Source organism: Pongo pygmaeus, chromosome 20 (assembly GCF_028885625.2).
Source record: "Pongo pygmaeus isolate AG05252 chromosome 20, NHGRI_mPonPyg2-v2.0_pri, whole genome shotgun sequence".
In the NCBI taxonomy this organism is placed as follows: Eukaryota; Metazoa; Chordata; class Mammalia; order Primates; family Hominidae; genus Pongo; species Pongo pygmaeus.
This window is the reverse complement of record NC_072393.2, coordinates 63288156-63302361: the sequence shown is the minus strand read 5'-3', so window position 1 is coordinate 63302361 and position 14206 is coordinate 63288156. Positions and strand designations below refer to the sequence as shown.

Below are 14206 nucleotides of genomic sequence, written 5' to 3'. Positions count from 1 at the left end.
GTCTCCAGGGTCAGCCAGTCCCAAATGTGAAAGCATCAGAATACAGGAAGTTAAAGATGGTTCAGTGCCCACATCCTCAGGGAACTCCCCACTTCCTGTTGTTCTGAGTTCTCTGTGGATGTGGAGTGACAACCCCAAAATACCACTTCGATCCACACTGTGGTTGATTATTATAACCCATTTAGATCAGTAGTTCCGAGCCAGGGTGATTTTGCTCACTGGAGACACTTGTCGATGTCTAGAGACATTTTTAATTTTCACCTCTGAAAGGGTCCTGTGAAGCCAGGAACACAGTTCAACATCCTCCAATGCGCAGGAAGTCCCTGTCCCCACACGACACGTTATCCAATCCAAACATTCCACACCGCCAAGATGGAAAAACCCATTATAATGCTCCTCCAAACCCTCTTGACGATCCACATATTGACCTCTTCTCCAATCCTCCCTCAGCCTTCCACTCCCATTGAACTTGTCATTACCAATAACCAAAATCACTTTATCCCATCAGATCGGCATCCCATCTCCTACATCATCTCCCTGACTTCCAGGCGACCCCTTCCCCACCTGATGCCAATGTACCCCCGTTCCTTGGTGACCAGCACTCCAGGAATTCTACCATTTTACACTGAGATTCACCTTCACACCCGGCCACCTTCCATGGCTAATCCTCAGAATCAATTCCTTCTGCACACACGCAAATCTCTTTTTTATATTCTCCATGCAATTCTTGTGGAAAATCCCATCCCTGCTGGACTCTGATCCTTTTCTGCTCTGTCCCTCACTCCTGTGGCTGCACATGGCTGGGGAGAAAAAGCTCCTCTCCCATTGCCTGTTTTCACTCTAATCTCATGGCGACTCATCTCCAAGGATGCTGACAGCTGCCTGGAAACAGGACCAGCTCCTTCCTTCTCTCACCTTGCAGTGAAAACCTACTGCATTCCTACTGTTCTATCCTCACAGCTGCAACTGTCTGCTGGGGTATCTCCATGCTTTAAATTTAAGGGAAGAACAACAATTTTCCACATCTGACACACCATGAACTACCAGCTCCAGCAGTTCACAGACTCAACATTAGCTCTCTCTACATTACTTTTGCTAACATCCTACCTTTGTGATACTGGATTGGCAGTGGTTTCTGTGAAGAGAAGAGATCACCACCTGAAATCAGCATGGATGAGGAGTGTGAGTGTGAGTTGGCCCCTCAACAGATATATATAGTTTGCAAATATTTTCTCTCATTGTGCAGTGTCTCTTCACTCTGTTGATTGTTTTCTTTGCTGTGCAGAATCATTTTAGTTTGATGCAATCCCATTTGGCTATTTTTGCTTTTCTTGCCAGTACTTTTGAGGTTATATCCAAAAAGTCATTGCCCAGACAAATGACGTTTCCTTTATATTTCATGGGGTTATTCCCTTATGTATTCGTCTATTAGTTTTATAGTTTTGAGGCTTCCCTCTATGTCTTTAATTCATTTCGAGTTGATTTTTGTATGTAAGGTGAGTTAAGGGTCTAACTTCATTCCTTTGTATATAAATATCCAGTTTTCCCAACACAATATGTTGAAGAGATTGTCCTTTCCTTATTATGTGTTCTTGGTATCTTTGTCAAAAGTAAAAAACAGTTGGCTGTGAATGTGTGGATTTATTTCTGGGATTTTTATTCTGTCACATTTGTCTATGTGTGTATTTTTATGACAGGATCATCCTGTTTTAGTTCCTATAGCTTTGTGGTATATTTTGAAGTCAGGTAGTGTGAGACCTCCAGCTCTATTCTTTTTGCTTAAGATTGCTTTGGCTTCTCTGGGTCTTTAATGGTTTCATATGAATTTCAGAATTGTTTTCTATTTCTTTTTTTTATTATTATTATTATACTTTAGGTTTTAGGGTACATGTGCGCATTGTGCAGGTTAGTTACATATGTATACATGTGCCATGCTGGTGCGCTGCACCCACTAACTCGTCATCTAGCATTAGGTATATCTCCCAGTGCTATCCCTCCCCCCTCCCCCCACCCCACAACAGTCCCCAGAGTGTGATGTTCCCCTTCCTGTGTCCATGTGTTCTCATTGTTCAATTCCCCCCTATGAGTGAGAATATGCAGTTTTTTATTTCTATGAGGAATGCCATTTTTGATTTTAGAGAGGTTGCATTGAACCACTTTCAGTAGTATGGACATTTTAACACTATTCATTATTCTGATCTATAAACACAAGATATTTTTCCATTTATTTGTATCTTCTTCAATTTCTTTCCTCAGGGTTTTATAGTTTTCAGTGTAGTGATCGTTCACCATCTAAGTTTAATTCATTCCTAAGAATTTTATTTTATTGAAGCTTATTGTAAATGAAACTGCTTTCTTAATTTCCTTTTCAGATATTTTACCATTAGTGTATAGAGATGCTACTACTTTTTACATGTTGATTTTGTATCTTACAACTTTACTGAATTTATTAGTTATAACACTTTTTAATGGAACTTTTAAGACTTTCTATATATAAGGTCAAGTCACTCTAAACAGGTACAATTTAATTTCTTTCTTTCCAACTTGGATGCCTTCATTTCTTTCTCTTGCCTAATTACTCTGGATAGAATCTGCAGTACTATACTCAATAGAAGTGGTGGGAATAGGCATACTTGTTCTTGTCCCAGATCTTAGAGAAAAGGCTTTCAACATTTTCTCATTAAGCATGACATTAGCCGTGGGTTTGCCATATATGGTCTTTATTATATTGAGTACATTCTTTCCACACCTAGTTTGCTGAGAATTTTTATTCTGAAAGGATATTAAATTTCGTGAAATGCTTTTTTGCATCTATTGAAATTATTACATGATTTTTGTCCTTCATTCTATTGATATGATGTATCATATTTATTGACTTACATATGATGAAACATACTTGCATCCGTGGAATATCCCAATTGATTATGATGAATGATCTTTTTGGTGGATAGTAGTCAGGGATGCTGTTCCTCATCCTATAATGTCAGAACAGAACCCCCCTGACATAAAGAATTATCCAGCTCAAATTTTCTATGTTGCTAAGGTAGATAATACCTAATATGAATGGTTCTCCCAACCTCTTGACTATCAATATATTGGCCTCCTCTTCTCCAATGCTTCTGTCCAGTGCCTCTTAGCAATCCATTCCCATTAGCCTTCTCATTACCAATAACACAAACCCCTCCATCCATTTACCTAAAGCACCCCATCTCCAACATTACTTCCTACATTTCAGGTAACTTCTCCTCACCAGATGCCAACATCACTTCATTCATTGGGGACTAATGCTCCATTGACTTGCCCATTTTTCATTAATCTTAACTTTCACCTCAAGGTCACCTTCTATGATCTCTGATTAAAATAAAATTTTTATGCACACATATGAAGCAATTTTTCATATTCTACTTTTTGTTAGTCTCTTAGAAAAATAAATGCTTGCTGGACTATGAATCTCCCTGCTCCATCCTTCACTCATGCAGCTGGACATAGCTGAGGAGTAACAGACCCTCGGCCACCTCCTGTTCTCACTCTGCTTTCATGGAGACTCACTACCAAGAATGCCAAGGGCTTCCTGAACACCAGACCACTTTCTCCATTCAATCCCCCTCCAATGAATGCTTGCTGCATGCCAGCTTTTCTATCCTTAAACTTCCAAGCCTGTCATCCCCATTTTCACTTGATTTCTATTTCCCAAATATAAGTAGCATCACAGAGTGAATATTTTCATGATGTCTCAAAAGAAAATGAGATATAGTTATTATTGTTGCTCATTGGACTTATTCTATTCCCAGTAACAAACCTGAAACTAGCAGAAACTCACAATGCTAGGTTCATTTTCAGCCATTATCCATGAAGTTTACATTCCAGTGGATCGAAAGCAGTGAACAGCAAGCAAATAAAAGAAGCACCTGCAGCCAGGCGCGGTGGCTCATGTCTGTAATCCCAGCACTTTGGGAGGCCGAGGCGGATGGATCACAAGGTCAGGAGTTCGAGACTAGCCTGGCCAACATGGTGAAGCCCTGTCTCTACTAAAATACAAAAAAAAATTAGCCGGGCATGGCGGCGCACGCCTGTAACCCCAGCTACTCGGGAGGCTGAGGCAGGAGAATCACTTGAACCCAGGAGGTGGAGGTTGCAGTGAGCCAAGATCGCACCACTGCACTCCAGCCTGGTGACACAGCGAGACTCCGAAAAAAACACAGAAAGAAAGAAAGAGAGAGAGAGAGGAAGGAAGGAAGGAAGGAAAGAAGGAAGGAAGGAAGGAAGGAAAGAAGCACCAGGAAATAGAAGTATAGGGGGGACTTTCTTGGGTGGTTAACTTTTATCAAAACCTTAACTGGAGTCAGAGAAAAGCAACATTAAGACCTAGGGTGATGGAAAGAGCTGCACATGAAAAGGTCCTGAGGCTGATTAATTCCAGGGTAGAAGATATAACCATGTGGCTGGAGCTAAACATTTTGCCTCTATTTCTCCCTTAGAACCTCCTTTGGTCTGAATGCCCTCTCTTCCCTCTCTGCTTTCTCTTCATCCTTCCATATCCCAAACTACCTATTTTCTCTCTTTCTCCTTCATTTTCCCCGTTTCTCCTTCATTTTCCCCTTTCCTCTTTCTTCTTACCCATCCTTCAATACAGTTTGATTTTTTTTTTAAGATGGAGTTTCACCCTATCACCCAGGCTAGAGTGCAGTGGTGTCACCTTGGCTCACCATAGCCTCTTTTTTTTTTTTTTTTTTTTTTTTTTTGAGACGGAGTCTCACTCTGTCACCCAGGCTGGAGTGCAGTGGCACGATCTTGGCTGACTGCAATCTCTGCCCCCGGGTTCAAGCGATTCTCCTGCCTCAGCCTCCCGAGTAGCTGGGATTGCAGGTGTGTGCCACCATGCCTGGTATTTTGTATTTTTAGTAGAGACGGGGTATCACCATGTTGGCCAGGCTGGTCTTCATCTCTTGACCTCGTGATCCGCCCGCCTCGGCCTCCCAAAGTGCTGGGATTGCAGCCGTGAGCCACCACGCCCAGCCTCTGCCCTGATTCTTAAATCAAGGGCTAAGCCAGGAAACTATTTACCTGCTTTCTAAGTTCAAAGTGCTATTGATACAGGTTTTAGAGACACAACCCGAACACTAAGAGTTCATGGCCTGGTGAAGGAAATGGGTAAACAGTTATATCACCAAGAGAGACAAGGAACAGGAGAAGTGGCACACGTATCATAACAGTATTGGGGAGAGAAGAGCTTTAACCATTGTGGATACAGTTGTTGGAGAAATTTTCACAAAGAAAATGCCTCTCTATTCTTTCTATCATTTGCTCATATCATTAAATTACTACTGTATTTCTTATTTATGGTAGAAATGCAAAATGTACAACTATTATTTATTGAATTTGTACAATGTATTGGGCATTGTGCCAAATCCTTATACACCCCCAATCCTCATTTACAGGCAAAGGCAGTGAGGCTCAAAAGAGGCAGGTGTCTGGCCCATGATCACCCAGTAATGAATGTTGGCCTGGGATTTATAAACTTGAGAATCTACATTCCACCTTCTCTTCTGGGAATTCTAAATTTATATAAGAGAGATCTCTGAAAGCCTGGGTAATGAGAGTCAGAGCATACTTCCTGGAGAAATCCCCCCACTGGGTTTATAATGGTAGGCGGCTTGGCAAATCAATAAGCCTGACACATATAAATCACATTCCCCATGAGAATTTAGAGCCAGAAAACAGCTCTATACTTTCAGAGCAATTTGGCATCATGGATCAGACACATTAAGCATGTGTCTTCTTCAACCCCGTAAAATTATACCTAGAAATTTAGCCTAAAATAGTATTTCTCAAACTTTTAAAAGTCAGAAGGCCTATATACTTATCAAGATAACTGAGAATCTCTAAAGAATTTTTCTTTGCATGGTTTATATCTAGGAGTATTTACCATATTATAAATTGAAGCTGAGAAATTTTTAAATTTAAAACATAAAAAAGTAACAACCGTATCATATATTAACAGAACCCACATTTTATCAACAATAATTACTTTTTCCAAACAAAAAATTAGTTATAAAGGGAGCACTGTTTCACTTTTTTATAAATCCCTTTAATACTCTTCTTTTTTTTGTTGTTGTTGTTTTTTATTTTGAGACGGAGTCTCACTCTGTCACCCAGGCTGGAGTGCAGTGGCGTGATCTCGGCTCACTGCAACCTCTGCCTCCCAGGTTCAAGCGATTTTCCTGCCTCAGCCTCCCAAGTAGCTGGGATTACAGGTGTGCACCACCACATCCAGCTAATTTTTCTAATTTTAGTAGAGACGGGGTTTCACCATGTTGGCCAGGATGGTCTTGATCTCTTGACCTTGTGATCCGCCTGCCTCGGCCTTCCAAAGTGCTGGGATTACAGGCATGAGCCACTCCTCCCAGCCAATACTCTTCTTAATAACCAGGTGCTGTGGTTCATGCCTGTCATCAAAGCATGCTGGGAGGCCAAGGCAGAAGGACTGCTTGAGGCCAGAAGTTCAAGACCAGCGTGGTCAACATAGTGAGACTCCCCCTCTACAAAAAAAAATTTTTTAATTAGTCCAGTTGAATGGCGTGTGCCTGTAGTCCTGGCTACTCTGGAAGCTATGGTGGGAGAATTCCTTGAGCCAAGGAGTTTGAAGTTTCAGTGAGCTATGATTGCACCACTGTACTCTAGCCTGGGCGACAAAGGCAAGACTTTGTCTCTACAAAAAGAAAACGTTTCTTAATAGAAAGCAGCCTAATTCTCATTTCAGCTAATTAATTCAAACACACAATATTACATCGTGAAGAGAAAATGAGAAAGAAAAAGGCAAATAAAACAGTGTTCTTAAGAACATATAGAACTTGGGAACTCTTTCAAATGGTCTTGATTTTCACAAGGTCCTTGAACTACCTTTTGGGAAAACATTGATGTAAGATATATTCAAATAGTGGATATGAAATTATAAGATCATCTGAACATACAAATGAGAGGTTATCCATGAAAGAAACTACCGGACATCCACATCACTTTCCTTTTTTTCTTTCTCTCTTTTTTTTTTTTTTTTTTGAGATGGAGTTTCACTTTGAATTAAGCAGGCTGGAGTGCAATGGTGCAATCTCGGCTCACTGCTCACTGCAACCTCCACCTCTCGGGTTCAAGTGATTCTCCTGCCTCAGCCTCCAAGTAGCTGGGATTACAGGCATGCATCACCATGCCCAGCTAATTTTTGTATTTTTTGTATTTTTGTATTTTGTATAATTTTGTATTTTTAGTAGAGACGGGGTTTCGCCATGTTGGCCAGGCTGGTCTTGAATTCCTGACCTCAAGTGATCCACCCGCCTTGGCCTCCCAAAGTGCTGGGATTACAGGCCTGAGCCACCGCGCCAGCCCCACATCACTTTCCTTCTTCTCTGCAGCTGCATTTGGCTGGGGAGGAACAGCCCCTCCCCACTGCCTGTTCCCACTCTGTTTCCATGGTGACTCATCTCCAAGGACACTGAGCGTTGCCTGCCAATCAGACCAGCTCCTCCATTCTCTCCCCTGCAGTGAACACCTACTGCATTCCTGCTGTTCTGTCCTCACCGCTGTGACGATCTCTGCAGAGAGATCCTGGGTACCTTAACATTGAAGGCATCGAATACAGCTGTATTCGAAATCTGACACCACAGAACCTACCAGCTCCAGGGGTTCACAGTTTCAACATTTCCTTTGCTGACATCACATCTCTGTGATGCTGGGGTGTCAGTGGCTGCTATGAAGAGAAGCAATCACCACCCGAAAATTAACACAGATAAGGAAATGAGAGTGGTGCAGTCCAGGCTGAAGCCAAGGGGTGAGAGGTTTGCAGTCCCCAACAGGCACGTGTGTCCCATGATGAAGGAATTGCCATGATTGAAGAATAAAGAATGATTTTTACCATGCATTCTCCATTATAAGTGGGAGCTAAACATTGGGTACACAGGCACACGGATATGAGAACAGTGGACACTGTCAACACCGGAAGGGAGGGTACCACCTGTCATTGGGTACACAGGCACACGGATATGAGAACAGTGGACACTGTCAACACTGGAAGGGAGGGTACCACCTGTCATTGGGTACACAGGCACATGGATATGAGAACAGTGGACACTGTCAACACCGGAAGAGAAGGTACCACCTGTCTCACACCATGTTCACTACTCGGGCCACGGGGCCATTAGAAGCCAAACTCCACATCAGGCAAGATGTCCTTGTAACAAGCCTGTATCTACATTTTAAAAAAGTTTTAATAAAAATTAATTAATTTTAAGAAATAAATAACTTTCCAAGCTGGGCCATGATTCAACATGGCTTTTCTAAATAAAATAGTTTTTGTTTGAAAAGAAAAATTATTTTTAAGAGAAAGGAGAAACCACCACACATTTATTAACATTGCTATGATCCGTAAAACAGAAAATAACAAATGGTTTTTTGTTTGTTTGTTTTGAGATGGAGTCTCACTCTGTTGCCCAGGCTGGAGTGCAGTGGCATGATCTCGGCTCACTGCAACCTCCGCTTCCAAGGGCCAAGAGATTTCTGGCTAATTTTTGTATTTTTAGTAGAGACATGTTTTCACCATGTTGTCCAGGCTGCTCTCGAACTCCTGACCTCAGGTCATCTGCCCACCTCAGCATCCCAAAGTGCTGGGATTACAGGCATGAGCCACCACACCCAGCCTGAAAATAACAAGTGCTGGCAGGCTTTGGAAAAGTAGGAACCTTCTGCCTTGTTGCTGGAAATGTGACACGATGCATTATTCATAATAGTCAAAGGTAGAAAACCACAAGTGTCCACCAAAGGATGAGTGGATATTGGTAAACAAGCTGTAGTGTTCACACACAATGGAATATTACTGAGCCTTAGAAAGAAAGGAAACCCAGACACATGCTACAACACAGAGGAACCCTGAGGACGTGATGCCAAGTGGAATAAGTCAGCTCCAGAGGGACAACTGTTGCATGATTCCACTTAGGTCAGGCCCCAGACTAGCCTAATTCATAGACACAGAAAGTAGAATGGTGGTTCATGGGGGCTTAGAGAGGAGAAATGCGGAGCTCGTGTACAATTGGCTCAGAATTCCAGTTTTGCAAGACGAAGACTGTTCTGGGCATGGAAGGTAGTGATATTTGCAAATAACCCGAATGTAATGGAAGCCAACAAACTGCACACTTAAAAGATGATGAAAATACCAATGTTAAACTATGTAACAATTTACACCATTCTTTAAGAAAAGAACTTGCTCTGTCACCCAGGTTGGAGTGCAGCAGCACAATGACGGCTCACTGCAGACCTCAGGCCATCCTTCCATCTCAGCCTCCTGAGTATCTGGGATTACAGGCCTGCACCACCATGCCCAGCTAATTTATTTTTATTTTTTGTAGAGACAGGGTTTTGCCATGTTGCCCAGGTTGGTCTCAAATTCCCGGGCTCACAAGACGCTCCTACCTCAGCCTCCCAAAGTGCTGGGATTACAAGCTTGAGCCACTGCACCTGGCCTATATCATTTTTTACAATTAAAAAAATTTTTAGGCCAGGCGTGGTGGCTCACGCCTGTAATCCCAGCACTTTGGGAGGCAGAGGCAGGCGGATCACGAGGTCAGGAGATCGAGACCATCCTGGCTAACACGGTGAAACCCCGTCTCTACTAAAAATACAAAAAATTAGCCAGGTATGGTGGCGGGCGCCTGTAGTCCCAGCTACTCGGGAGGCTGAGGCAGGAGAATGGCGTGAACCCGGGAGGCGGAGCTTGCAGTGAGCCGAGATCACGCCACTGCACTCCAGCCTGGGCGACAGAGCGAGACTGTCTCAAAAAAAAAAAAAAAAAAAAAAAAGGATTAGAGGATGGGCGTGGTGGATCACGTTTGTAATTTCAGCACCTCGGGAGGCTGAGGCAGGTGATCACCTGAGGTCAACAGTTTGAGACCAGCCTGGTCAACACGGTAAAACCCCGTCTCTACTAAAAATACAAAAATTAGCCAGGCGTGGTAGTGCAGGCCTGTAATCCCAGCTACTCAGGAGGCTGAGGTAGGAGAATCGCTTGAACCCGGGAGGTGGAGCTTGCAGTGAGCCGAGATCACGCCACTGCACTCCAGCCTGGGCAAGAAAGCGAGACTTCGTCTCAAAAAAAAAATTAAACTTGCCAGCCTTTGTTTTTCAATTAATATTAGTTTAAAATGGATTATATGGTAAATTTTATGTTCTGTGTATTTTGCCACAATTAAAAATGAAAAGATAAAAAGTGTTAAACCTCTGTATGCTTTCTAGTGCTTCAAGAGTGCCACCTAGTGATGGCAAAGGCACTTTACAGTAGCATTACCATTGCCTCATGTGAGAAGAAACAGGGAAAAAAATGAGATCCTGAAAATGGCTGTGTCACTATTTATTTGCTCTCTTGTTCCTTGAACTAATTTGTTTCTCAAATTTCATGAGTGAACCCAAGGCCATGGTGGGCTAAGGGGCTTTGCAGAGATCAATGAGGGAGTGGCGCTGGTTGGATTATTCATCCTCGAACTAGGCACAACTTGGAAAGAGTGCAGGCTGGATTTCACCTCCCCTCAGCTTCTTGGACAGAAGCCTCAATGCTGAGGAACATACGCATGGCCATCCCCACAGCCCTGGTTGTGAGTGAGACCTACAAGTGCCTGCATTTTACGGCGGAAAATACTGGGCTCAGAGAGGGAATTCTCCAAGCTCTCTGGTCCCAAGCCCACGCCTCCATCACCTGCTCCCATCCCATGTCTGAGCATCCAAAGAAAAGTGCCCTGGCCCCTCCCAGAAGAGGGAGTCCAGGGCCCCTGTCTTGCTCCATCTTTGGGATTGGGCATTTAGGGTTGGGCAAGATTCTAATAACGTAGATAAGGGGCAGGGAAAGTGGTCTGCGTCTCCAGTTTGCTTGAGAATGGCATGTCTCCCAAACTCCCCTTCAACCACACACACACACACACACACACACACGACGAGGAGATGCATCAGGGTGCTCAATAGACTCCCACAAAATGAGGCTCATAATTGCATGAATCAAGACCAGAAATTACCAAGTTTCACACACAATGGTAAAACAGACTGAGGGGCAAGTTGTTACTGCAAATATAGCTGTTTGCTCACATTCCCAAGAGGAGGGGAACACCACACCAGGTAGCCACACAGGAAGGACAAGTATCCGGCAAGATGAAGGGGATGGAAGGACTTGTGAGTGAAGAGCCTTAATTATGGTTTCCAAGGAAAAGAACAAGTGGGGGTAAACGAGCAGGTACAAGATTGGCTTCTCTGAAGAATTTCAGTGGCTCTGGGAATAGGGGTTGTCCCCGAGCTGTCTGATGCCTGGTCCTGGGGTGATTGGGGCAGCTGAGTGATTCGTGGCCCTGAGTGTGAACGCTCCATAGAGGAGATGATTGGGGAATGGGATCTGGATTGGTTTCCACATGAAAGGCTGCCCTTCAAGGGAGCTGTTTACTATCTCCAGGAATTGACAAGACCCAGCAGGATCATCCCTCCAGGGTCAACAAGGTCCAAGATGTGACCCATCAGAATTACAGAAAATAACAGGCAACGTTGGTACATATAGCCTCATGAAAAGCCCCTATTTCTGTGAGATCTCAATTCTCTGTGGATGTGGACTGTTGTCCTCACCAACATCACTTTCCTCTATAATCCTGGGGAATATCCTACACGTTAATATCTGTGGTTCTCCACCAGGGAATATTTTGCCATGAGGAGACATCTGCCAATTTTTGGAAACATGTTTGGCTTTCACAACTGGAGGAGGGCTGTAGGCATCAGCTGGGTAGCAGACGGCATCCTATTGATCAATATCTTACAAAAACAGGACAGGCTTCCCCACCCTATAAAAAAAGAACTTTCAAGCCCAAATTTTCAATAGTGCTGATGTGGAGGAACACTAACATAGATGACCCTCCCAACACTTCACTATCTGAAAATGGATCTCCTCTCTCCCAAATTTCCTATCTAAACTCCATTAGCCATCAATTGCCATCAGCCTTGTTGTTACCAGCAGAGGCTGTCAGCCCATCTCCTCAGCTCAAGCCTCCATCTGCAACATCACTGCCTATGTTCCAGGTGACTTCTGCTCACCTGATGCCAATTTTCCTTTTCTTTAGGAAAAACATAGTATTGATTCACCCATTTCCCGCTAATCTTCATCCCACCTTCAGGTCACTGTCTATGGTTGATTGTTAGAACCAGTTTCTTCTGCACAAACTCAAATCTCCTTTTCGTACTCTGCTTCATGTGATTCTCTTGGAAACTCTCATCCCTGATGAGCCATGACTCCCTCCATGTCATTCCTCATCCTCACTCCTGCAGGTACACGTGGCTGGGGAGGAACAGACCCTGCCCCACTGCCTGTTCTCACTCTAACCTTGTGGTGACTCATCCTTAAGGGCACTGAGCACTGCCTGGAAATAGGACCAGCTTCTCCATTCACTTTGTGTCCAGTGAATACCTACTGCATGACTGCTTTTCTATATTCAAACCTCCAACTCTTTTGTGTGCGTTGTTACTTTATGCCTATTTCCTTGGTATAAGCAGCATGAGAAATGAACATTTTTCATGATAATGAGCAGGAAATCAGGTATGAATCTATTTTTGTCCTTTGGAGCTTTTCATTCACAGTAACAATCTTCTGGCACAATCAGTAATGCAAACCAGGGGTTCATTATTTCTACCATCCTCAAAGGAGCTTATTTTCCACTAGAGAGAGAGGCAAAAAACAGGAAGTAAACCAAAAAAGACAGCCTCTCTGACTGGCGTGAGATGGTATCTCATTGTCGTTTTGATTTGCATTTCTCTGGTGATCAGTGATGTTGAGGTTTTTTTCATATGTTTGTTGGCCACGTACATGTCTTCTTTTGAGAAGTGTCTGTTCATATCCTTTGCCCAATTTTTGATGGGATTGTTTTTTTTTTCTTGTAAATTTGCTTAAGTTCCTTGTAAATTCTAGATATCAGATCTTTGTCAGATGGGTAGATTGCAAAAATTTTCTCCCATTCTGTAGGTTGCCTATTCACTCTGATGATAGTTTCTTTTGCTGTGCAGAAGCTCTTTAGTTTAATTAGATCCCATTTGTCAATTTTGGCCTTTGTTGCAATTGCTTTTGGCATTTTTGTCATGAAGTCTTTGTCAATGCCTGTGTCCTGAGTGGTATTGCCTAGATTTTCTTCTAGGGTTTTTATGGTTTTCAGTTTTACATTTAAGTCTTCAATCCACCTTGAGTTAATTTTTGTATAAGGTGTAAAGAAGGGATCCAGTTTCCGTTTTCTGCATATGGCTATCCAGTTTTCCAAATATCATTTACTGAATAGGAGATCCTTTTCCCATTGCTTGTTTTTGGTAGGTTTGTCGAAGATCAGATGGTTGTAGATGTGTGGTGTTATTTGTGAGGTCTCTGTTCTGCTCCATTGGTCTATATGTCTGTCTTGGTATCAGTACCATGCTGCTTTGGTTACTGTAGCCTTGTAGTATAGTTTGAAGTCAGGTAGCGTGATGCCTCCAGCTTTATTCTTTTTGCTTAGGATTGTCTTGGCTATACGGGGTCTTCTTTGATTCTGTATGAATGGCGATTATTAAAAAGTCAGGAAACAATAGATGCTGGCGAGGCTGTGGAGAAATGGGAACGCTTTTACACTGTTGATGGGAATGTAAATTAGCTCAATCATTGTGGAAGATGGTATGGTGATTCCTCAAGGATCTAGAACCAGAAATACCATTTGACCCAGCAATCCCATTACTGGGTATATACCCAAAGGAATATAAATCATTCTGCTATAAAGACACATGCACACGTATGTTTATCACAGCACTATTTAGAATAGCAAAGGTATGGAACCAACACAAATGCCCATCAATGGTAGACTAGATAAAGAAAATGTGGTACATATACATCATGGACTACTGTGTAGCCATAAAAAGGAATGAAATCATGTCATTTGCAGGGACATGGATGAAGCTGGAAGCCATCATCCTCAGCAAACTAACACAGGAACAGAAAACCAAACAACACATGTTCTCACTCATAAGTGGGAGTTCAGCAATGAGCACATATGGACACAGAGAGGGGAACAACACACAGCAGGGCCTGCTGGGGGTAGGCAGTGAGGGGAGGGAATTTAGAGGACAGGTCAATAGGTGTAGCAAACCACCATGGCACATGTATACCTATGTAACAAACCCGCACATT

General features: G+C 42.9%; 1 protein-coding gene and 1 long non-coding RNA gene across 3 annotated transcripts in view; one reads left to right on the top strand and one right to left on the bottom strand.

Annotated features, from left to right (window-relative positions):
- The window catches only part of LOC129019708 (uncharacterized), a 111280-nt gene that overhangs the window by 13355 nt on the left and 83719 nt on the right, over positions 1 to 14206 (bottom strand). The window lies entirely within an intron of this gene.
- Positions 1052 to 14206, top strand: part of ZNF835 (zinc finger protein 835) — a 106299-nt gene continuing 93144 nt past the window's right edge. The window contains exon 1 of the mRNA XM_054462842.2: positions 1052 to 1188. Coding sequence (XP_054318817.1) covers positions 1170 to 1188 — 19 coding nt within the window. The 5' untranslated portion in view covers positions 1052 to 1169. The remainder of the gene's footprint in view (positions 1189 to 14206) is intronic.